This window comes from Moschus berezovskii, chromosome 22 (assembly GCF_049115385.1).
Source record: "Moschus berezovskii isolate FMDL1 chromosome 22, NW_MosBer_1.0, whole genome shotgun sequence".
Taxonomy (NCBI): domain Eukaryota; kingdom Metazoa; phylum Chordata; class Mammalia; order Artiodactyla; family Moschidae; genus Moschus; species Moschus berezovskii.
The window spans coordinates 27,294,226-27,320,313 of NC_142481.1; the positions used below are offsets into that span (position 1 = coordinate 27,294,226).

Here is a 26,088-nt window from a genome sequence, read left to right on the forward strand (position 1 = left end):
TCCCTGGGTTGGGAAGATCTCCTGGAGAAGGGAAAGGCTATCCACTCCAGTAATCAAAATCACAATGAGATACCACTTCAAACCTACTAAAGAGGCAAAAAAAAAGGTAAATAAGATATAAAGACAGAGGAAGTCTTCTGCATTGGAAATGTGAAATGCTGCAGCCACTGTGAAAAAGTTTGGTGGCTCAAAAAGTAAACACAAAATTACCATATGATCCAGCAATTCTACTTCTTGGTTTACACCCTAAAGAGCTGAAAGTAGGAACTCAGACACTTATATATGTATTTTCACAGTATCCCTATTCACTTCTCTGGTGGCTCAGAGGGTACAGTGTCTGCCTGCAATGCAGGAGACCTGGGTTTGATCCCTGGGTCAGGAAAATCCCCTGGAGAAGGAAATGGCAACCCACTCCAGTATTCTTGCCTGGAGAATCCCATGGATGGAGGAGCCTGGTAGGCTACAGTCCATGGGGTCGCAAAGAGTCGGACATGACTGAGCAACCTCACTTTCTTTCATTTTCTATTCACAGTAGCCAAAAGATGGAAATAACAAGTGTCCATGAAGATCTAATAAACAAACACAACATGGTCTAAACACAATGAATATACATACAAACATGTATAAATATACATTCTTTATAAGGAATGAAGTTCTGACACAGGCTATAACTTGTATGGATCTTGAAAACATTATGCTAAGTAAAATGTCATTCATGTGCGTGCATGCTCAGTCGTGTCTGACTCAGCAACCTCATGGACGGTAGCCTGCCAGGCTCCTCCATCCATGGGATTCTCCAGGCAAGAATACTGGAGTGGGTTGCCATATCCTACTGCAAGGGAACTTCCTGACCTAGGGATCAAACCTGAGCCTCCTACATCTCCTGGATTGGCAGTTGTATTCTTTACCACTGTACCACCTGCCAGGCACAAAAGTGACTGCACTTATATGAGGTACCTAGAATCCTCAAATTAACAGTAAGTATGGAGACTTAGCAGCAGCAGCAGCATGGAGAAGGCAATGGCAAGCCACTCCAGTACTCCTGCCTAGAAAACCGCATGGACAGAGGAGCCTGGTGGGCTGCAGTCCATGGGGTCGCTACTAGTCAGACACGACTAAGCGACTTCCCTTTCACTTTTCACTTGCACACATTGGAGAAGGAAATGGCAACCCACTCCAGTGTTCTTGCCTGGAGAATCCCAGGGACGGCGGAACCTGGTCGGCTGCCGTCTATGGGGTCGCACAGAGTCGGACACGACTGAAGCGACTTAGCAGCAGCAGCAGCAGCATAACAGAAGTTACATGGGGCTGGTAGGGGGAATGGGTAGTTATTGTTTAATGGGTATGGAATTTCTGTTTAGGATGATGACAAAGTTCTGGAGATGGACTATGGTGAGGTGATAGTTGCACAACAATTTAAATGTACTTAATGCCACTGAATTGCTTACTTTAAAAGAGTTTAAAAGGTCAATTTTATGTTTATGCATACTTTTACCTCAATAAAAAAGAAAAGAAGCAATCTGAAGTAGGAATGCAAGATGGGATAGTCACTTTGGAAAACTGCTGGGCAGCACTTACTGAAACTAAATATACATGCTTCCCAAGACCCAGTAATTTTACTTTGAGGTATGGACCCAACAAAGATCCACTCACTCAAAGACAAGTATAATAATATTGAGAGCAGCGTTATTTGTCATAGCTAAGGATTGGAAACAGCTTCAATGTCCATCAAGATAGAATGAAGAGAAATGTGGTGGAATATTCACATAATGAAATAAATCAATTACAAGGACATATGACTATATATGAATGAATCTCACAAACATGGTTAAGTGATAGAAGTCAGATACAGAAGAACATATGTATGATTCCATCAACGTGAAGTTCAAAAACAGGTAAAACTGGGTAAAAGAACTTAAAGACATTGGCCATCTTTCGGGGAGAGAAGTTGTAAATGGAAGGGGAAGGAAAATGGTCTTAAAAGCATACAGATCGGACTTCAGTGCCCCAGAGCTCATACACAAGGCAGGCTCCTTCATGGGGAAGCTGGAATGTGCCCATAAGAGATTACTTAGAAAGCAGCTCTGCCTCCTTGACGACATCCCCAGTGAGGAGTCCTGGGCTGTGACAACATGCTCAGCTAGCAAGAGGAGGGGAAAAAGAGATCTAGGCCTGAGTCAGCTCCGAAGGGCCCCAGGTACAGGGAGATCCCCATGGGGACCCTGCCAAATTTATTTATTTGACTGTGCTGAGTCTAAGTTGTGGCATGTGGGATCTTCCTTGTGGCGTGCAGGATCCTCAGTTGCAGCATGCGAACTCTTAGTTGTGGCATACAGGATCTAGTTCCTGACCATGGATCAAATCCAGGGCCCCCTGCATTGGGAGTGCGAAGTCTTAGCCACTGGACCACCAGGGAAGTCCCTATAGTAAGAGTTTTTAAATTATCTAGAGAAGTTCTTATGCTGTGAAGATACAGTACGCAGAATGTAAAACTGCACATATAGTATATAACTCTGCACAGGGGAAAAAAAAAAACAAAAAACAGGGGAAGGAAATGAAGGTTTCCAATGACTGGAGTTACCAGCAACTTATTTTCTTATTTTTCTCTAGGTCCAAGTTTTCTCTTAACATGAATTGTGTCCCCACCCCCTCAAATTCATATGTTGAAGTCCTAACCCCCAGTACTGCAGAATGTGACCATATTTGGAGAAAGGGCCTTTGAAGAGATGATTAGATTAAAATGAGCTCATGAAGGTGGGCACTAATCCAGCATGATGAGTGTCCTTTAAGAAGAGGAGGAAATTTGGAAACAAGACAGTTACAGAGAGAAGACTGTGTACAGAGACATGGAGAAGGCCGCCATCCACAAGCTAAGGAGAGATTCCTCAAAACAAACCTCCCCTGCTGACCCGTGCTGATACTGGACTTCAAGTCTCTTGAGTTGTGAGAAAATAAATCTCTGTGTTTAGGCCCCCTGGTCCTTGTTCCTTTGTTAGGGCAGCATTGGAGAAGGAAATGGCAGCCCACTCCAGTGTTCTTGCCTGGAGAATCCCAGGGACATGGGAGCCTGGTCAGTTGCCGTCTGTGGGGTTGCACAGAGTTGGACACGACTGAAGTGACTTAGCAGCAGCAGCAGCTGCCTAGAATACGACAGGCGTCCATCAAGAGTCAGGAATCCCTCCCATCATGAATTACTATTATTTACAGCTAACGTGTTTGGATTATGGAGAAAGCAAGAGAGTTCCAGAAAAACATCTATTTCTGCTTCATTGACTATGCCAAGGCCTTTGACTGTGTGGATCACAATAAACTGTGGAAAATTCTGAAAGAGATGGAAATCCCAGACCACCTGACCTGCCTCTTGAGAAACCTGTATGCAGGTCAGGAAGCAACAGTTAGAACTGGACATGGAACAACAGACTGGTTCCAAATAGGAAAAGAGTACATCAAGGTTGTATATTGTCACCCTGCTTATTTAACTTACATGCAGAGTACATCATGAGGAACGCTGGGCTGGAAGAAGCACAAGCTGGAATCAAGATTGCCAGGAGAAATATCAATAACCTCAGATATGCAGATGACATCACCCTTATGGCAGAAAGTGAAGAGGAACTCAAAGGCCTCTTGATGAAAGTGAAAGAGGAGGGTGAAAAGGTTGGCTTGAAGCTCAACATTCAGAAAACGAAGATCATGGCATCTGGTCCCATCACTTCATGGGAAATAGATAGGGAAACAGTGGAAACAGTGTCAGACTTTATTTTTGGGGGCTCCAAAATCACTGCGGATGCTGATTGCAGCCATGAAATTAAAAGACGCTTACTCCGTGGAAGGAAAGTTATGACCAGCCTAGATAGCATATTAAAAAGCAGAGACATTACTTTGCCAACCAAGGTCCGTCTAGTCAAGGCTATGGTTTTTCCCGTGGTCATGTATGGATGTGACAGTTGGACTGTGAAGAAAGCTGATCGCCGAAGAATTGATGCTTTTGAACTGTGTTGTTGGAGAAGACTCTTGAGAGTCCCTTGGACTGCAAGGAGATCCAACCAGTCCATTCTAGAGGAGCTCAATCCTGGGTGTTCATTGGAAGGACTTATGCTAAAGCTGAAACTGCAATACTTTGGCCACTTCATGCGACGAGTTGACTCACTGGAAAAGACTCTGATGCTGGGAGCAATTGCAGGTAGGAGGAGACGGGGACGACAGAGAATGAGGTGGCTGGATGGCATCACCGACTCTGTGGACATGAGTTTGAGTGAACTCCGGGAGTTGGTGATGGACAGGGAGGCCTGGCGTGCTGTGGTTCATGGGGTTGCTAAGAGTCGGACACGACTGAGCGACTGAACTGACTGACTGACTGAACGTGTTTATACTTTCTCACTTAATCTTCACCAAGCACCCTATGCAGTAGATTTTAGCACCCATTTTCTAAATTGGGAAAGTGAGAGGTTAAGCGAATTCACTAAAGTTACATGGCTAGGGAATGGAAGAGCTACAAGTGATACCTAGACCTGTCCAGATGGAGTTATTTTTTTTAACCACTATGGTTATGTTATCTTTCTGATACACCTGAGAGTATGTTTTCTCATCTTCTCCCCAGCCCCCATTACCTGTTGTCCTTCTCCATCTATTGAAATATCAAAGATTGATTTTTAGATGCCCAGTAGGGCAATGTGATATTTGGAGAAAAGTACTAGATTTGGGGATAATAACAGTAAATCTCTTAGAGTCGTGAGGACTAAATGTAAAGAGCTGAAAAATAGGAAAATGCATTACGGCTGCGGCTGCTGCTGCTGCTGCTAACTTGCTTCAGTCGTGTCCGACTCTATGTGACCCCATAGATGGCAGTCCACCAGGCTCCTCCGTCCCTGGGATTCTCCAGGCAAGAACACTGGAGTGGGTTGCCATTTCCTTCTCCAAGGCATGAAAGTGAAAAGTGAAACATAAGTTGCTCAGTCGTGTCCAACTCTTAGCAACCCCATGGACCGCAGCCTACCAGGCTCCTCTGTCCAAGGGATTTTCCAGGCAAGAATACTGGAATGGGTTCTACTTTCCCTTGGTTTGAAAGGAGAGAAGTATGCTATTAAAAGATGTATTCAAGAATGGCAGGACCAAACACAGTTTCTCCTTGACGTAAAAAGAAGAAAAGCTTAGAGGGAATACTTCAAGTCACTAGGTGACTCAGTGTGGCTCAAAGAAGTGTTAAGGACACATGCAAAGGTTCCTCAAAACTCCAGAAGTTGGAACTATCAGTGTGTTGATGCAGAACTTGAATTAACTTATCAGGAATTCAGGTTTTCTCATTTGGAAGATGAAAATTAGACTGACTTCACAGTGTCATCTTGACTATCAAGTAAGATAAAACCACAGAACACAAATGTGTAAAGCTCAGAACTTTATATGGACTCTTATACCACCAGAGAAAATGGGAGTTCAGAGGTGAGATGGCATGCCCAGCATCGTACAACTAGTGAATGGAATTAGAGCGGTGGGAAGGAGGTTTAAGAGGGAGGGGACATACGTATACCTATGGCTGATTCATGCTGATGTATGGCATAAACCAACACAATATTGTAAAGTAATTACCCTCCACTTAAAAATGAATTTTAAAAATTGACTGGTAAAATTCACCAGTGGGTGGGGTGGTGGAGAATTGGAACCCAGGGTGGTCATATTCTAAAATCAAGTTCTTCAACACAGCATTCATTCAAGAACAAGTTGAGTGTTTCCTAAGTGCCCAACATTTTTCTAAATACTAGGGATGCATTGGGGAACACAAACATGTATCTCCAAGTACCTTTAAGTTCTTATAGGATACTGCCTCCTGTCCAAAATCATCTTTCCACAGCTATCTACCAAACTAATCTATAATGCATTGATTGTAATAGCTAAAGTCCAGACAACCTAGATGTCCATCAATGAGAGAGTAACTTTGTGTTATGGTACCATCTATACAAGAGAACACTATACAGCCATTAAAAAAAATGCTATAAAAGATAAGGAAGGCCCTGTGCATTGATATGGAAAGATCTCTAAGACATATTGTTAATTTTGAAAAATATGGAACAATATAGTCCATGCTAACATTTGTATTTTAAAATGAATATTTCTGGAAGGTGATCCCAAAAACTGGGTTTATGGGTGGAGAGGTCAGTAGCTGAGAAAGAGTAAAGAGACTTTTTACTGTGTACCTCTCCGAATTCTGACTGACATGAATGCACTAGCTATTCAAACACTGATTAAAAAAAATTAACCATCACTTGTCCTATTCTTAAAACAGCCCTCTTTCCTGGTGGCTCAGCCAGTGAAGAATCTGCCTGCAATGCAGGAGACCTGGGTTGGGAAGATCTCCTGGAGAAGGAAATCGCAACCAACTCCAGTATTCTTGCCTGGAGAATTCTATGGACAGAGGAGCTTGGCGGGCTATAGTTCATGGGGTCGCAAAGAGCTGGACACAACTGAGTGACTAACACTTTCACTTCCTAAGGGAAGGTCTTCAGCTAGCAGAGGGGCTGGCCAGATAAGCCTGTCAGCTTTTTCACGTAGTAAGAGACTCTCAATGAACTCTCCAATCTTCTCCTACCCAGCAGGGAGCTAACGGACTGACACTCCTATTACTCAGATGCCTTAATTCCCCACATTCTAAAAGCTGCCAGAAACCCTCTTCCTGCTGCCTACAAAATCAGCCCCCCAGGAATGTACAGCACACTTCACTACCCTGATTGCTGGCACATTCCCATGGTTTTATGGTTCCAAATATTTGCAGCATTTTATCTGGGCTGTCCATCTGTTCTTAGAGGGGACAGTGTCAACAGTCAAGGAGATGTCAATAGTCATGTACTCCAGGTGTACGTGCCTCCCACTCAGACTGCACATCAGCGGCACCAGCCAGCCTGATCCCATTGGCTCTCACCCACGTTCAGCAGGATGCAGAATACAATCAAGGGGCAGGAGTCAGGCAGGCAGGAACAAGTTTCAAAGACCCACTCTGCCCGAGACACCCAGCTAAGTGTTTTCCTATCCAAGTCCTCAGAAAATAACCCGCAAGGTGGCTGTTACCATCCTATTCTGACAACTCAGGAAACGAGAGACTGCCCTGGGGTTGAAGTGTCTCAGGAAACAGTTTCAGACAGGAGAGCAAAGTAGATGTAGCCCCGCAACCAGGAAGCGTCAGGACCAGATTTCAAATCTGAGAAGCAGAGGCAGATGAGTAACAAAGAATATAGGATCTGGGGACTTCCCTGGTGGCCCAGTGGTTGAGTATCCACCTGCCAATGCAGGGTACACAGGTTCAATCTCTGGTCCAGGAAGATCCCACATGCCTCAGGCCAACTAGGCCCATGTGCCACAACTACTGAAGCCCACGCCCACACACCTAGAGCCTGTGCTCCACGAGAGAAGCCACCACGATGAGAAGCCTGCGCGTCGCAACTAGAGAAAGTCAGTGCAGCACTGACCACCCAGTGCAGCCAATGAATAAACAAACAACACGGGGTTTAGAGGCCAAAAGACGTGGTTCACACCCATATTGTGTGAACACACAGAAGCTGTTTTCTCACCTGGAAAATGGGAATAATACCTAGCTCATAAGATTACTGGGAGAAATAAGTTCGCACAGCAATGAGCAATATGTCTGGACCAGAGTCAGCCCTCAATAAAAGGGACCTTGAGCCCACTCACAACTAACCGGGGTTTCTGACTCCAAGTCTAGGCCTCTCTCTGCACCATAGAAAAACCACCTCTCAAAGCAGGCATGGGGTTAGATACAGCCGTGGAGCTTTACCCGAGGCTGAAGCATCGAGAGGAGAAAGGAACGCACAGGACCAAAGAGTGTCACAGGGTCCTGGCTCAGTCTGCACTTGGAGAGGACTGTTCTGTAGGGGGTACTCCAGGGTTTACTGGGAGAGGTGGAGGATGGAGATCTCACAGTCAAGCTGACCTGCCCAAGGAAACTTGCTGAGGCACCTGTAGAAACATGAGCAGTTTTCTCCGCAAGCCATGAGTCACACAGAGGCTGGTAAACGATAAGCCCCGGGGCAGATCATTACAACTTCCTCCCAGATGCTTCCTGGCACCTCTGGCTTGTATCACTGGTTTCAAAATGAAATTGATCCGAAACCAGGTCTCATCATCACTCATCCCCTTTCTCCCCTTCCTTCTAACAGCTAGTGAAGTAAGCTGATTCCCGTTCCTGACTGCAGTCTAGCTCCACAGGCCACGAATCTTGGCTAAGTCACGGAGGCATGAATGGGCTTGTGGCAAACTGTTTCTGGGGCAAGTTGGTGAGCACTGATGAGCACATGGGGCAACAGTTTAGATTGTAAGGCCAAAGAACAAGAGACCCAAACATAGCTCTTACTTCCACACCCACATAGGACCTTAAAGTCATTTGACTGCTTTAAACTCTGTTTCTCCCACAGAGATTCTGAATCATAAAGTCTATGAACCTGATGAAGAGATAGGCATCTGTACCAATATAAATTGATAGGTTTTAGCACTGAGTCTAAATACACAGTACCAGGGACTTCACTGGTGGTCAGTTAAGACTCCAGATGCCAAATGCAGGGGGCCTGGGTTTGATCGTTGGTTAGGGAACTATATCCAAAATGCCCCAACCAAGAGTACACATGCAGCAATGAAGACCTGGTACAGCCAAATAAATAAACATTAAAAAAAACAACAACACATGCAATTCCTAGAATATTGTTGAGGAAGGGAGTTAGTAGTAACCTGAGGCTGCTTCTAGAGGAAAAAAAAAAAATCTTTTTTTTTTTTTTTAGATTACAGCTCTAGTGTATCTGCTAGATAGAAACATTCAGTGGAACCAGGAGTCCCTGGCCTGTGCTCAAAGCTCCTCTCTAAAGACCATCCTGCCAAGCATGGCCTCAGATCCTGAGCTGGCAGCACTGCAAAACCTGGTCAAGAAGGGTTGAGTTCCTGGGGTACTAGAGCCATTGAAAGAAGAAAGCTCTTGCTTTTTAAGTAGACTTCTAAGAATTAATGGATACAAGACATAGAACTCATTCCAGGCCTGCTTTTAGGTTGGAATTGAGTAGACCCCTCCAAACTCTCAAGGGCACACTCTTGAAAGTCAGAAGCTTATCTTCTCAGCCATGACACAGAGGTGCTATGTAGTCCCAATGTCCAACCTTACTGGATGTTATGGCAGAATAAAACCATGCACCATTCTGGGGTAAATATCCTTTAAATGATCAATCTTGGACAGTTTCCCTACTGATATTTGGACATCTTGATGAGAAGGAAAGAATAATACCAGTTTAAAAGTGTTACAGCCAAAAGGCAACTTGTTGGGGAATGGGGGAGATACTGTTAAAGATGTTTCCATTCCAGTTTGCTTTAGGGACACCTCTAGTTTATAAAGCAAACAAATTTATCCTTGTAACTATCACTATCTTTTGTTAAGGGATTAGGATAAAAAGCTGAGAGGGAAAGTGTATGGAATTGCCTTCAAAGAAGATTCTGGCATTTTCCTGAGTAAAATCATACATAGAAAAGTTCACTTACTGTTGCTGCTGCTAAGTCACTTCAGTCGTGTCCGACTCTGTGTGACCCCATAGATGGAAGCCCACCAGGCTCCTCCGTCCCTGGGATTCTCCAGGCAAGAACACTGGAGTGGGTTGCCATTTCCTTCTCCAATGTGTGAAAGTGAAAAGTGAAAGTTAAGTCTCTCAGTCGTGTCCGACCCATAGCAACCCCACGGACTGCAGCCTACCATGCTACTTCATCCATGGGATTTTCTAGGCAAGAGTACTGGAGTGGCTTGCCATTGCCTCCTCCGTCACTTACTAAAAAATACAAATTAAAAGGACAAGTGTTGTGAAATACTTGGGGAATGGATGGTACTAAATATTGTTAGAGGAATGTAAATTGGCAGAAACTTTTTGACATTAAGCCTTAAAGAAATCCTTTGATCAAGGAATTGTGCCAGGAAATCAACCAAGATGCGACAAAACCATACCTGCACCGATGTTCATTGACTATTGCTTAGTGTTTAAAAAGTCTCAACAACTTAACTTTCAAGAGAATACTTAAGTATGTGTGCTGCTGCTGCGGCTAAGTCGCTTCAGTCGTGTTTGACTCTGCAACCCCATAGACGACAGCCCACCAGGCTCCCCCGTCCCTGGGATTCTCCAGACAAGAACACTGGAGTGGGTTGACATTTCCTTCTCCAGGGCATGAAAGTGAAAAGTGAAAGGGAAGTTGGTAGGTCGTGTCCGATTCCTAGCGACCCCATGGACTGCAGCCTACCAGGCTCCCCCATCCATGGGATTTTCCAGGCAAGAGTACTGGAATGGGATGCCATTGCCTTCTCCAAGTATGTGTGCTATAGGAGTTCAAACATCTCATCCACAGCCTTCAACGTTGTAAAAAATATCAATGAGAAACAGTGGTCTGCTCAGGGGGAAAAAATGCATCATAAAAACAGCCATTTATAGCTTATAGCCTGAGCCTGACAAGTATAACATAAAATATTAATATTTTTATACTTGTAAAAAACCAGTCCATTCTAAAGGAGATCAATCCTGGGTGTTCATTGGAAGGACTGATGCTAAAGCTGAAACTCCAATACTTTGGCCACCTCATGCGATGAGTTGACTCACTGGAAAAGACTCTGATGCTGGGAGGGATTGGGGGCAGGAGGAGAAGGGGACGACAGAGAATGAGATGGCTGGATGGCATCACCCACTCGATGGACATGAGTTTGAGTGAACTCCGGGAGTTGGTGATGGACAGGGAGGCCTGGCATGCTGTGATTCATTGGGTCACAAAGAGTCGGACACGACTGAGCGACTGAACTGAACTGAAAGAAAAACGGTGGGGGTTGAGCTGAGTCTTGGCTGCCAGGAAGGCAGACTGGTTCTCTCCACAACCAACGACTTTCCAAGCCAAAAAGTCCACGATGGAGGAGGGTGAGCAGAATCTGATCTGAGGAGGCCAATAGGCAGAGGCCAAGAGGCATGCTCAGTGGCAGGGGTAGGACACGGGGAGCCCGTGAGGCATGCTGGGAGCCCAAGGGGTGGTCCTGTGGTATTCTGGAAGATGAAGCATCCCAAGTGTCCTACCATAGCTGTTTGGCCTTCTCAGAGGAGCCAAACTCTGATCCCAAATGCTGAGAGCAGCACAAGAGGACCCACTGCCTTGGACATGTTCATGATGACCCATCACCCAAAATCACCACTGTGGGGAATGCTAAAGAGTCGAGCACAGAGCTAGAGCTGAAGCATTTGGTGAAAGGCATTCTCAAATGCCTGTTGCTGCAAGGAGTGGCTTTACGAAGCCCTTCTCTGATTCACAGAAGTAGAAAATGAAGCTGGATTGTTGAGAAAGCAAGTCAGGAGGGCCAGCTGTGGGGCGATAAAGCAATGGGACTCAGGCCCTCTCCCTCAGGTATCCTCAAGGAAGACTTGGTTAGAAAGATGGATGTGGAAGATCTAATGAAAATGTTCATTGGAAATGACTAAAGTCCTTGATGGGTGGTAGACCTCCATTCTACCCCTCTTGCAGTTTTTTCACAGTAAACATGTTTTGCAATCAGAAAGAGATGTGATTTTGCCCACCTCTGCCTACTAAAGTTATATGGCAACTCCACATTGTTGAGGAGGAAGCAATTTTTTCTAGAGAAGCTTTGCCTCTCTGCACAAAGCTCTTTGGAAAGATCTAAATAATGTTACTCAGGTTCTTCTCACCCATGGGAGCTGGGTCCTCCCTTGTACTCTTCAGAGAGAAACCCAAGCTGAGTTGTACTCCACGGCACTCTGGGAGTTCCAGAGACCATTAACTCAAAGCTCAGTGTTAGCGTGCTGTCAGTGATCCTCACCTGAAGAATGAGAGCAGAGATCTGGAGATTGACCTGGGACCTCTGGGATATCAATCAAGGGTCTGGAGGGCAAAAGTGCTGCACATTGGCCCTGCAGCCTGGGGCAGGTCACTTCATATTTAAGCTGTTAACAGTAGGCACTCAACAAATTATTTTTAGTCTCTAAAATGGGAACATATATACCCAGGCTCTGGTTAGGGCCAAATAGGATGTATTGTGTTTTTCAAAGCACAATTAAGTATTCAAAATCATATTTAAGCTGTTAACAGTAAGTACTCAACAAATTATTTTTAGTCTCTAAAATGGGAACACACCAACATACCCAGGCTCTGGTTAGAGCCAAATAAAACGCATTGTGCTTTTCAAAGCACAATTAGTATTCAAAACTAGTGACAGTGATTTAAAAAGCAAAACAAAAAAACCCAAGAAGGTAAAGGTCATTTGAAATACTGAGGTAAGCAGAAAATTAAGAAAAAAAAAAAGGATCAACTGCCATTAAGACAAGCATTGGAAGTTAAATTCAAAATGCTATGCTTTCAGAAATTCCCTGGCACTGCTGGTAGCCCAGGTTCAGTCCCTGGTCAGGGAACGAAGATTCTTGCAAGCCAAGGAGCCAAAGGAGGTTGGGGACGGGGGAGAGCCACACTTCTATTCACATCTCACAAATCTGTCCCTTTCTTTTATATCCTCTCTAAAAGAGATACATCTAGCTCTTCACAATGGTCTTCATGATATCACACAGCAATGGTTCCCAAACACAACTGATAAAATTACCTGGAGAACTTTTGAAAAAACATTCAGATTCCCTGCTTCGAGCCCACCCATCACTTCTACTGAGTCAGTTTCTGGATGTGGATCCAGGGAAGACAGTCTGTTGGTTTTTTTAAAGTTCCTGATTTTCACCTTTATTTCTTGTAAAGTAAATTGGTATGGATTTTTGAGGGTGCTTCAGAGTATGTATTAAAATTTCAAATATCCAGATCCTTCTTCTGACCAACATATATACCTGTCTTTTCAATATCTCCCCCCTGATGCTTTAAAGGCATAATCCATAATCTTAAAATCATTATATCAAAAAGTAAATTCATCATCTTCTTTGCTCTTGGCCTAAATCTGGTCCTTTTCCAGTCTCTCTCCCAGGGAAGGGCACAGTGTGTACTCAGCTACACAAACCCAAAATCTGGGCCTCAGAAGCGGCCCAAGGTCTGTGTCTAGAGTATCCGAACTCAAATGTTGGTTTCAGTGACAAGACTTCGAGCAATATGTTTCCATTATCTATAAGATGGGAATGATGCCAGTAATATCTGTTTCAGTTAAAGGAGTTACTATTTAGCATAGTGCCTAGCCTACGGTTATCTAGCATCCTTTTCTCTGACCATTTCTCCCTCAGACTTTCCTTGCCAGTGAATCGCCAAGACTCATGTCTTTCCATCTCTCCTTCTCCCAGCTTAGTATTTACTATATCATTTTTAGCCTAAATGAATACAGTATTCTCCATTTTAATGAAGGAGGATCTTTTAAAAATTCTATAGATGATACATTTGAGAAGATAAGATCACTTCCTTTTTTGAAACTTATCAGTGATGTGCCACTCTTCTCAGGATAAAACCCAAAATCTCTAATGTGCCCTATCCCTATCTCTACTGTCTAGCCACAGCGGCCCTCTTAAGTTCATCATAACCCCTTACCACAGGGCATAGGCACACCTGCTCCTTCAGTGTCTCCTACTTTCCCATTCCAATGCTACCCAGTTACCTCCCAACATCTTCCAGATCCAAATTCAAACCTTACTCTCTTAGGAAAATTTTCCTTCAACCCTCCCAAAGTAGGTCAGTTTCCCCTGTTAAAAACTCTCCTGTGCTCAGTCTTGTCCAACTCTTTGCAGCCCCAAGGACTGTAGCCCACCAGACTCCTCTCCATGGAATTTTCCAACAAGAATTCTGGAGTGGGTTGCTGTTTCTTACTCCAGGGGATCTTCCCCATCCAGGGATGGAACCTGTGTCTCTTGCCTCTTCTGCACTGGCAGGCAGATTCTTTACCACTAGAGCCACCTGGGAAGCCCATGTAACTCTCTCACATAGGATTCATTACAACTTGTAATTACACGTTTACTTCTATTGCCTATCTCCCTGAACTAGTCTGTATAATACCCAAAGGCAAAGACTGTTAGAATCTGCTTGTTACTATATCCCGACACCTAGCACAGTGCCTGACACAAAGTAGGCATTCAGTAATTGTTGAATGAACTACGAAAGTCCCTTGACCCAGCAATTTTGCCTCTAGGAATGCAGTCTAAAGATACATGTATAATAACTAGTCTAGCTGTAGCAACATGGCCACTGCTAACATCTAACATGTATTTATTTCATGCTTCTTTATACACTAACTCAGCCTTCTGAGATCCTCATTATTACCCCTATTTTACAGATGAGGAAACTGAAGCATAGAGGTTAAGCAAATTTACCCAAGTTTCTACAGCTAGTAAGCAGACAGACTGAACACAAGCACAGTGGCTCTGGAATGCCTCACAGTTATATTTTTTGCAGACTTCAGTTGTCAAAATTTGAAATGTTGCTGGAAATACTCAAGTCTCACTTTGTGTGCAAAGTTTGAAGAAATTAAAATCTCCCAAATTAAGAAAAATGTAAAAAGTGACATAATTTCAAAACAAGAGAAACTAGTGAATTATAAGGAGAAGCCTGGTAGGCTACAGTCCACAGGGTCGCAAAGAGTCGGACACGACTGAGCGACGGAACGGAACGGAACAGAATGGCTTTAGAAAAGGCAGAGGAACCAGAGATCAAACTGCCAACATCCATAGGATCATTGAAAAAGCAAGAGAGTTCCAGAAAAACATCTATTTTTGCTTTATTGGCTATGCCAAAGCTTTTGACTGTGTGGATCACAATAAACTGTGGAAAATTCTGAAAGAGATGGGAATACCAGACCACCTGACCTGCCTCTTGAGAAATCTGTATGCAGGTCAGGAAACAACAGTCAGAACTGGACATGGAACAACAGACTGGATCCAAATAGGAAAAGGAGTAAGTCAAGGCTGTATATTGTCACCCTGCTTATTTAACTTATATGCAGAGTACATCATGAGGAATGCTGGGCTGGAAGCACAAGCTGGAATCAAGATTGCTGGGAGAAATATCAATAACCTCAGATATGCAGATGACACTACCCTTATGGCAGAAAGTGAAGAACTCAAGAGCCTCTTGATGAAAGTGAAAGAGGAGAGTGAAAAGTTTGGCTTAAAGCTCAACATTCAGAAAGCTAAGATCATGGCATCTGGTCCCATCACTTCATGGGAAATAGATGGGGAAACAGTGGAATCAGTGTCAGACTTTATTTTTGGGGGCTCCAAAATCACTGCAGATGGTGACTGCTGCCATGAAATTAAAAGGCGCTTACTCCTTAGAAGGAAAATTATGACCAACCTAGACAGCATATTAGAAAGCAAAGACATTACTTTGCCAACCAAGGTCTGTCTAGTCAAGGTTATGGTTTTTCCAGTGGTCATGTATGGCTGTGAGAGTTGGACTATAAAGAAAGCTGAGGGCCAAAGAACTGATGCTTTTGAACTGTGTTGTTGGAGAAGACTCTTGAGAGTCCCTTGGACTGAAAGGAGATCCAACCAGTCCATCCTAAAGGAGATAAGTCCTGGGTGTTCATTGGAAGGACTGATGCTGAAACTGAAACTCCAATATTTTGGTCACCTGATGAGAAGAACTGACTCATTTGAAAAGACCCTGATGCTGGGAAAGATTGAGGGCAGGAAGAGAAGGGGACGACAGAGGATGAGATAGTTGGATGGCATCACTGACTCAATGGACATGAGTTTGGATGGGCTCTGGGAGTTGGTGATTGCCAGGGAGGCCTGGTGTGCTGCAGTTCATGGGGTCGTAGAGTCGGACACGACTGAGCAACTGAACTGAATTCCCTTATTCCACACATGTACACTTCACCTATGTTCATAAGAGGACATGTCTTGAATCATGGGAGTTATGAATTATTTGAGGTTTTCAAGGGTAAATCTTTAACATCAGTGCAATCACCCTGTACAAGACTGTTTATTGCAGTGATATTTGGGTTTAAGGAAAAAAATCCATAAGCACCTCTTAGAAAATAAGATCAGAAATAAGTATGTTCTTTAAGAATGGAAATCAAGTTTTATTCATCAAAATGCTTGCTAACTAGATTTTGAAAACTAAAGAGAAACTTGAGAAAAAGTGCATTTCACTTTGATAAATATCACACTCTCAAGCTTTTAACATCCAAGGAAAATAATACAAGTGCTAGTACATTTGATAGTTCACATCTGAGTTCTGCAATTTAAATTTTTGGAATTTTTTATTTCAAATGCTTTTGAAACATTCAGATAATTAAATCTTAAAACAATGGTTAGTGTGAAAACTCATGATTTTTAAATGTTATAGAAATCTTACTCGGCTTACTGCAAAGTCTGTCTTGAAGGTATTATTCAAACATAAAAGTTTAATTTATCTGAATGGGGTCAAGAAGAACAATGTACCCAATCATCTTTCTGCAGCGGTCTTTCCTAATAAGGTGATTCCCGAGAGTTAGATTTCTAAAAATCCAAACACCTCACAATTTTTACGGTAACTCCCCCCTACTTCCACGTCTGCAGAAGATAAAAACAGGGAGTTAGCTAAATAAATCATGGTGTGTCTGGCAGGGAGAAAGACTATGGAGCTGTCAAGAGCAAGATAGAAGTGAATTTACCAGTCTGGAAAGAAGTCTGTGAGTCAGTAAGTTAAAAAAAAAAAGAAAAAGTGAGTGGTAGAATGATTGTAAGTGTGATACAGGTCCAGTCCTTGTTATATAATTCCCGTGTGCACACCTAATTGCGTTGTCAAGAAAAAGGTCTAAAAGGATTCATGTTCAACTATTAACTGTGCTTATCCTACAGGAGCAGAACTGAGGAAGAGACGCACTTTCACGTGTTTTTTTTTAATTTGCTTCTGTTGAGATGCAGTGGATCCCAATGGTTAGAGCTCATGCAGCTTAGACTTGAATCCAAGTTCTGCTACCTACTATTTTCACAATCCTGGGCAAGTTATTTAACCTCTCTGGCCTCAGAGGCCTCATCTGTAAAATGGGATGGTAATAGTGCCTACTTCAAGGCACAATGTGGTAGTTAAGCAAGGTAATACATGTAAAATGCTAAGAAGCTGTACCTGTCACATAGTCCATGCTATTATTTTATTGAAAAACACTGTCTTTACAGTGAACAAATATTAATGTGAAATCCCAGCCAGTGAACCCAACTCTACACAAACTATATAAAATACTATATATGAAAGGGGGTGTGACAGAAATAGAAAGCTCCCTAGGCAATTCTGACAGTCAGCCAAGCTTGCAAACTACTGACTCAAAACCAGTTGGGTTCCAGCTGGGGAACTCAGGAGCATTCTGGAAGCGGAAAAAGACCATAAAAGACCAGAAAATAGTAGGTCTTGAAGCCCTGGTGGTAAGCCCCGGCTGAAGCTGATTCTGGGGTGAGGGCAGGGTGTGGGCCTGGCATCTTGTTCTGGCTTGCGTGCAGGGAGCCCACAAGTAGCTGTCTTCTCTCTCTGCCTGAAGCTACAACAAGATGGGGCTCGTTGGGAGGAGGCAGGCGGCCTTAAGCAAGACACCCAGGATGGCAGCTGAGCCCTCCGGCCCTGCCCTCTATCTGACCAACCACGTACAGGGCTAGCCACAGAGGTGCTTCCCACACAGGGGAGTTAGGGCCGCAAGGCCGAGGAGCTGGGACCAGAGCACCTGCCTCAGGCCCAGAAGCCTGGCCTCCCTCGCCTGCGCCCAGACGGATGCCATCAGGAGTGTCCTTTGACGAGAGACCGAACAACCTCTGAATGGACCTGAACTGGGGAGGGTGGAAGACAGTTCCAGCAGGGACTATACTAGTTTCCAAACTTGGGGGAGGAATCTTCTCAGAAAAACCCACAGGCATACAATTAATTCCAGGGAAAGCAGAGACTTCTTGAAGTTGACATGAGACCCTGAGGTCTGACCTCCCTGCTGGGCAAGATCAACCTGTTTACAGGTTTGAGGCTTCTTAGTAAGGGAGACATAATTTCAAGCTAATCCCACGTGCCCTCAAGCAAGGTAGAGTGGGTTTACTGAGACTGAGGAGGAAGAGGAAAGCCTGGGCTCGTGGCTCCCTGGCCCCATTTCCAATCTAGCCCCTGGGACAATCAGAGTCCTGAGGGAGGGCCGCTCTCTCCTTCTCCTAGGGTTCTGTGTGGCCCACAGAGGCCCTGGGAGTGGCAAGCAGCCCCCAGCCCTCCTGCCTCCTAGCTGTGTGGCCCTGGCTCCGAGTCCTTTCCTCGGATGGCAGTGACAGAGTCACAGCTGTGAGCTCAAAGACAGGTTAAAGGGAGGAAGGAAAGTGTTCACTGGACTTTCCTCCCCAGGAGAAGGTGTTTTGGTTCACTGAGCAAACAGCAGGACCCCAGGACCCCGAAGTTCATCAGGACCCTGGCAGCCGCAGCCTGGAGGGATTTTGGTCAGTCTGAGGAATTTGCAGGCTACTGATGTTCTAGGAGACCCGCAACACATGGGTGCCCAAATTGGCTGGGAGAGCAGGGTGGGTGCTGGATATCAAGCTCCTCCGCTCTGAGCAGGGCTGGGGGAGGTCCTTGATGCTGGGAGAAGGTGAACACCGGGGGAAGAGAGGGAGGAAATGAATGAGCAGAATGGACAGAGCACTGTCAGCTGTGGGGCCTGGTGTCTGGGCCCTCCCTATTCCCCCACACCCTAAAAGGGAGGCTGGGGGCCTGGAGGGAACTGTCCCCTCCTTGGCCCCTCCCCCACCACTCCAGATCCTGGCGATTAACAGAGGCCTGCCTGTGGAGGGAACAGGAATTCAGAGGTCTCGGGTCAGATGTTAACCATTTCCAATTTTCCCCAGTGTGGCTAAGGCCAGAGGACTCACAACCCCGACCCCCAAGTACCTTACACGTAGGAGTCCAACCTGCTTCAAGTCCTGACTCCACAATCTGCTGGCTGGGTGACCTTGGAGGAGTTACAAAGTCACAAGCCTAGATTTCTTATCCAATGGGGAAATGGGGCCAATTCCGCTCCCCTCATGGGGCTTTTAGGAGGATTAAAGAGGCTTATTACATAAAGTACGGAGTCTAGTTTCTGGAACTCAGTAAGCACTCCAGTAAATGGTATTTAGGTTGTTTTTTCTCTGATTTGTTTTGTTTGAAAGCCCTTCCGTGCCAGCCCTGCTGCCTGGTATTGCCAGCTAACTAGATGAAATGAGGGGGAAGATTCAGCTGAGGCTGACCACGTCTTCAGGTCTGGGAAAAGTCAGGAGTCGAGAAGGGATGGTGGAGGTGGGCCCAGGGTCCTGGATCCAGAGGAGACTTGCGAGACACTGGCCTCCATGAGGGCACACCTGGAACTCTAGACACATTTCCTGCCTTTCCCAAACACCATGCTGCCTCTCCTATGGGGGATGGAAATTCTGAGCTGGACTGGACCCTCCTACTTCGCTTTTGTTCTCCACACCTTACACTCCCTGGTCCAGCCAGACTAAACATGTTTAAGTTCCTGGACCCCACATGCTGTTCCCTTGGCAGGAACACCCCCTGCCACCCTTCATGTCCCAACCCCTTCCCCAGCCTCTGCCTTGGACATCACTTCCTCCAGGTGCCCTCCACCTCCAAGAGCAACATCAGCAGCCTTTCGTATGTGACTCTATATTTTTCTCCCTTGATTACATATATATATATATAAAACTTATTCTGTCCATCTCCCCCCACTAGTAGGTGGAATGGCCTGCAAAGCCCACTAAGGTATACCTGGCACCTAGACTAGAGCTTCACACTTGGTAGGTGCTCAATAGATGTTTGCTGAATGAAGGATTCACTATTAAAATTGCCTGGTGACTTATCTGCTTCCTCCTGTAGTTAGGGAGCTCACTGAGGTGAAGGAGCTGTGGGCCTTGCTTGCCTGTGAACTCCGAGCACCCAGCATGTACTCATGTCTTTGCTGGTGGCATGACAGCCAGTCAGCTTGGCCTTGAGACTCAGACACCTCACTGCCTCTGTGATGAGGGAGGAGCTGGACTTGACCACATGAGAAGGCTGCCACCCACCCACATGCTGGTCAGGACAGACATCTCCACCCAGGAAAACGTTCTCACCTGAGAAATTCAGGGCCCTTTCTAGATTCCCCTTCTACTTTGGGGAAGCATGACAAGAATGAGCTTAAGGACAAAAAAAGGAAAGGATTTCTCCCTCAAAACAAAGGATGTGACCAGGTACTTAATAAAGAACTGCTGTCTCTTAGCACAGGGCCAGGTGGGAAGCAGGAACCCAGAGGGGATGGGTCTGGGAAGGAGACTGTTTGGAGAAGGGGATAGTAGATAAAATCCAGAGGAGGCTCAGCAACTTCAAGACACAGAAAAGCTGACATCTCAGTACTCAGCCACTGTGCTGAGATCCCAGGTAATCCTCAGTCAACCCGGCAATTAAGCTCCCAGGTATGAACCTAACCGACCTGCCTCTACAGTTTCACTTGAACAATGGGGTTCGTGCAGCACTGGCTGTAATAGCCAAAAAAATGGAAACATCTCAGATGCCCATCAACAGCAGGAGTGTGGATGGTCCCATGATGAATACTATGGAGGAATGACAGTCCACCACAACCACATCCAGAACTTTGCGAGAATTCCAAATGTGCAATGAAAGAAGCCAGATCCAAGAGGATATTCTGTTCAAATATAGGTGAATCAATCCATGGTATTTCAAGTCCTGATAGTGGTTTTCTTGGGAAGGGTGGGGATGGGGAGGGAAGTGGCATCTGCGGTGCTGCTGATGCTGCTTCTTGATGTGTGTGCTATTGGGACTCGGGTGTTTTTAAGTGTGATGTTCAGTTACAGAGGTTCTTTGAATGGAGATCGTTCAGCCTCAGGACAGAGGACTCCACTGCTTTGGGGAAAGAGGTCCTTCTCTCCCTTCTCCTCCATCATCCTTCAAACGCTCTGCAGAGCTATTGTTTCCTAGAAACTCAAGCTTGTGGTAGGCCATGCCTTCCTCACGCAGCAGGGAGGCGAGGGCACCCGGCATGGGTAACCTAGGAACAGAGTGCCGTGTGAAGAGGTGGGAAGGGAGACTAGAGGTTTGAGACCTGCTCCCCAGGCGCCAGCTAACGGTGATGAACGTCAGGCTTTGACAACCAACCCTACCTGGCTGCTGAGCCAGGAAGGCAAGCCAGGGGGGCTAGAAGCCCCAGTTCCCAACTATTCATTCCACAGAGGCAGATTTATTGGGCACCATGGAATCCCCTTGGGTGGAAACCCTGGCCTTACTGCTGACTTCCCTGGAGACCTCTTGCCAAGTTTCTTACCCTCATTTTACAGCTGAGGGGGAGGTATCACCACCTGCATGGTAAGGCACTTAAAAGCATAAAAAATAACTAATCTTAGACAGTCAGCTCCTCCACAGCAGGGTCTTAGTTTTGTTCATTTTTTTAGCCACAGTTCAAGAGTAGTGCCTGATACACGCAGCTGTTAAATACATGTTTACTGAAAAAATAACATGTAAATAGAGGGCCTAGCCCATAATGGCCACTCCAAAACAAAAGGCGATTTTTATACAAGTTGAAATAAGCACAACCATCTTGAAGTTAACTCCTGCTCAGTCAGATTTATTACTGAACTTTGAAGTTTCCTACCAGAGCTAATGAGGGTTAGCTTTAATCTTACCCAACACTAAGGGTGAGTTGAACTTGTGCAGGGGCCATAATGAAGTACTGGATTTCTTTTACTGTAATTAAGCTGCTTCTCTCAACCATTCACCATGAAGGATGTATAGACCACTTGAAGTCACCCATTTTTAATCACTGCACCAATACCACACAATCTCCTTCTTCCCACATCGCCTTTGTCTTTGCTTTTAGACCACACTTGAAGGAACCCAGACTGTGGGGTTGGGGCAGGGTAATATTCCTGCTCTACCTCCTTCCAGATTAACCTCTCACTCTTGGTCTCTGTAAGCCTGGCTTCATCTGACCCAAGCCCCCATCACTAGGACACTTAAGAGACTGCATTCAAGCTGGTTTCCTCTGCAGGTATGTTTCTGGAAAACTATGATGAAAAGGAATAAATGATTAAGTCCTCTTGAGGTAGAAGGCTGCTGTTGGTGGGATTTGGTGCTCCAACATTGCACTTACTCATTTCATCCACCTCTCACTTTCTGGTGGTTTAAAAAAAAAAATTCTAGTAAACTTGGGAGTCAGAAACCTCCATTCAAGACCCATTGAGTTACTGCAGAGATGACTTTGGTAAAGTCACAACCACTGAGGTTTCATCTGTAAAATGGGCAGAACTTCACAAGATTGTCATAACTTTTGCAAATACCTCCTGGGACCTGTAAGTACCAGGTCCTGGGCATAGACCTAGAGGTGAAAGTCATATCTGTGACCCTCAAGGAAGCTCATGAGTTTAGCCTAGGGAATTGAATCCATTAAGCTGTTCCTATGTTTCTCCACCTCTAAAACCTCCAGCAGGATTGAGATACAGTTTCTGAAGTCCCAGCTCTGGGATTAAGAGCTCAAGTTGTTTAATGTACCTCACCAGCTTCAAGAGAATGTCAGGAGGATAAAGCAAGCTCAGAGTTGTGCAAATGCTTTGAAGAGGAAAGTGCACATACAAACAAGGTATTAATTATATCAGATAATGTCTTTGAGCTCAACTTCATAGACACCTGTGAAGTTCATAACCTGGAGGCAAACAACAGGGACAATTGTTCCTTGGCTATAGGGAAACTGTTGTCTGCTTGGCCAAACTTGAGAGTTTGTATGTACCCTCAGGACAACCCTTTCAACATGGCTGGAGCCAGGCTGGGGCCCCCACGTATTGAGGATAGGGAGCTGGTATGGAGGGAGGGAGGTAGAAAATATATCAGCTGTTGAGGACTAAGAGGAGAAATACCATTATTTTTTTGCTGCAGAGTCCCAATTTATTGGACAAATTGGGCCCAGAAACTTTGCTTTTACTTAAAAAGAAGGCAGCAACTCATTTCATGGGAAGACTCCTCTATGAACTCGGCACATTGCAGGGAGCTCTGCTGAAGGTTAGCCAAGCACATTAACCCACTTTTTGTTTTATAACCCAGGTGTGCTCCTGGCCTGAACCCACCATTTTTACAACCATAAACCAGACATCTGAGAAAGCAGAATTTTCTCAAAAGGTTTAACATGACTGACGTCACTGAGAAGCAAGCACTTGGCAACCGGACCGTGAAATCGAAAACCTGATCACCACTTCCCCACAACAATCTCAAGCTTAGTGAAGTGACAGTTAATCAGATATTTCTTCCTTCAGTAAGAAAGATAAGGTGCAGACTACAGTCAAAGCCATAGCCTGCTCTCCCAGAGTGTAGCTGGAGAACTTGACAATGAGGGGGAGGGGGTACAGATTTGGCAGAAGTCTGGTTAGCAATAAAGCTTCCTCAGGGAGCCGGAATTGGATTTGGGGCCCTGCCCAAGTTAACATTTTTACAGGTTGGCTGAGCTGCAGTTTGTTAGCCAGTCAGTAATAAACCCATGTGCAAGAATTTAAAGTTTATGAGGCATGGCCTCTTAATGCTTCTCCTCAGCTCCCTGCAGCCAAGAGTTTAAGGAGCTTGGCCTAGCCTGGGTGTTAATTGTTTTGTCAATCTGCAGAGTTATTTGGGGGCGAAAAGAAGGAAAAAAGGCTTCCACAGACTGTAGGCACCCAATTCTCTTTTGAAGAGACAAAGGAGAGCCTTTCTGTCCCCCAGCCATCCCCACATTCAAGCTCTGGGAATCTGTACCTGGGGTGAAGGGTAGGCTGATGTGGGAATCAGAAAAATGCTAGGTGGCACAGGTTTTTAAATTGCTTTGAAATTTTTAACTGTAGATCCCCTACCCAGAAAAATCCACATGCAAACTCTTGAACAACTTCACAGGTTAAGGATCCTCTGGACCCCACCCAAGGATCCTGGGATACACTTGTTAAAGAAGTTGGGTTAGAGCAGTTGAAGGAGCCCCCACTGTCTTGGATGGAGGGAAAGAGGCCACCATCTGCCCCTCAGCTGCCTGAGTCTCGTAACACAGTGGTTCTGCTCATCAAAGTGCCTCCCCCACCCTCAAGTAAACTTGAGGGTGGGGGAGGCAAGTAATTGTGAGATCAAAAATGAGCTTTGATTCCCCATCCGCCACGCCTACAGATGGAGACTCTCCGGCTTCTGGATCTCTACTCTCTCAAGTACCCTAACATTCCAGTCCCGAGACACTGGGGATCGGGGGTGTCCCCAGGGTGTAATGGCCCCAGTTCAGGTGTGCCAGGCCCAGTTTCCAGGCAGGCTGCAGGGGCGCAGGCCCTCCGGGAAGGGCAGGGTTAAGAGTGCATTCCAGCTGCCGGGGGAGAAGGGGGGCGGGGGGAGGGAGCGCGAAGAAGAGAAACAGACCGGGTCTGTCTGTCGGAGACACAAAGCACGGTACACAAAGGGGGCCCTAGAGGGGCGAAGGGGGCTGCCCGGGGCACGGCTCATCCCCACACCTGCGCGGGGGCTGGGGAGGAATGTGGACGGCGCATTCCTCCACTGGGGCCAGCAGGGGAGAGCTTCCCACGTCCGGGCGGCGAGAGTAGCCCGAAGGAGGGGGCAAGGTAAGCCGCCGCCGAAGGACAAGAAGGGGCTGGACGTCAGCGGGCTCTACGCTCTCCGGCCTTTCCCTTCGGCCGCCCACCCCTCTTCAAGTCCCCGGGATGCTGTGCGGCTCCCCCACACCTGAGGCGGCGCCAGGAGTTCCCCGCGGCAGCCTGGACACCCCACGTGCGCCCCCCGCCCCGCAGTTCCACAGGCGGGCCCGGGGGTGGGGGGCCCTTACCTTTTCCCAGCGCCGGGCCCGGCTCCAGCTCCGCGCCTCGCGCCTCCAAGGTCACTTCAGCTTCCCCGAAGCCTGTCCGGCACGGCTCCGAGGCCGCGCACGGCGGCCAGTAAACCTGCGCCTGAGGGAAGGAGGGAAAGAGGGAGGCTGGGTCATAGGCGTGCCCGGCCCGGCAAACCCATCTCGGGGAGTCCTCACAGGCTGTCCCGGACAACCCTGGCCCCACGGAGCCCAGCCCCGCGCTCTCCCCGACGCCACCGCCGCGTGCGGACCCCGCCCGCCAGCCCTCCGAGGAGCGTTCCGGGCCGGGTCGGGGCAAGGCAATGGAGTACCTGGAGTAGGAGAAAGAAGCGGAGGAGGAGGGACGCGAGAGGCCCACCACGGAGCCCCATGGCTGGAGAGAGAGGGGTGAAAAGCTGCCGCAACGGCGGGCTAGTGCTCCGCTAAGCTCAGCGTGAGCCTTCGAGAACCGCGGCCCGCGGGAGCCGGAGGGAGGGGGCCAGGTGAGCGCAGGTAGGTGCTGATTGGTCCAGAGCCGAAAGATCCCGCCCTCTCGCAGGTGGGGCCGTGGTTGGCGCGGTGGAGGCACCCAAGACCCCCACCCCCCACCTCTTGCACACACACACACGCGCACACACTCTTTTCCCGTTCCCTCCTGCGTTCTCTTGGCTTTTCTGGAGTTCCTCCCGGCAGGGACCCAGGCCCTGTCTTGCAGATTCTGAGTTCTAGAGGGGAAAAAACCCCAACCCACCCCCTCCTCAGCCTTCGCAGCACGCGAAGAGAAAGGTTTCTGTGCCTTGCGGCTAGAGTGGGAAAAAGAAGTGGAGATGCATCTGAACCCGACTGGAAACAGAGGCGCCGCGTTCATGCTTCCCTGAGGCGCTCTGTTACCCAAAGCTTTGATGGAGGCCGGGTGTGTCCGCCCCACACCCGGTGGCAGCGGGGGCGCGCGGGGGGTGGTACCTCCTGCCTCTTTCCAACCTCCCACGTCAGCCTGCTCCCAGGACTCCAGGGTTTAAAACTGGCAGTGAGGTCACCAGGGACCGCGTTACAAAATCTGCTACAACTCACGGAAGACTCATTACTTCCCTGGCACAGCCGAACAAATGGAGGCTGGGAGAGAAGATTCCAGAGTTCGAAGCCGTGGTGACACCAAAAGGTGCGAGGCAGAGAGGTGGTTGTTAGCCCCATCATTTCAGGCAACCTCCCCACCCCCACCCCCAACGTAAGATACATAATTAACAATTTATCAACTTGTGAAAACACAAGGCATTTTTTAAATTGCCACTGTTTTTATTGGTCTGCAGTACTGAGTATACTCTAAGTGAAAACTGCTGCCTTTCCGTGAACCTCTCTTC

At 46.6% G+C, this 26,088-nt stretch overlaps 1 protein-coding gene across 3 annotated transcripts in view; it reads right to left on the minus strand.

Annotated features, from left to right (window-relative positions):
- CDH3 (cadherin 3) overlaps positions 1 to 25,600 on the minus strand; it is a 47,846-nt gene extending 22,246 nt beyond the window's left edge. For 2 of the 3 annotated variants that reach the window (XM_055412442.2, XM_055412438.2), the window contains exons 1-2: positions 25,482 to 25,600; positions 24,731 to 24,851 (exon numbers count right to left, since the gene is read on the minus strand). In XM_055412442.2, coding sequence (XP_055268417.2) covers positions 24,731 to 24,851; positions 25,482 to 25,598 — 238 coding nt within the window. In that variant the 5' untranslated portion in view covers positions 25,599 to 25,600. Of the gene's footprint in view, positions 1 to 24,730; positions 24,852 to 25,062; positions 25,241 to 25,481 lie in introns of those variants that run through there. The other variant, XM_055412440.2, reaches the window with a different exon arrangement.
- Positions 25,601 to 26,088: the final 488 nt, after the last annotated feature.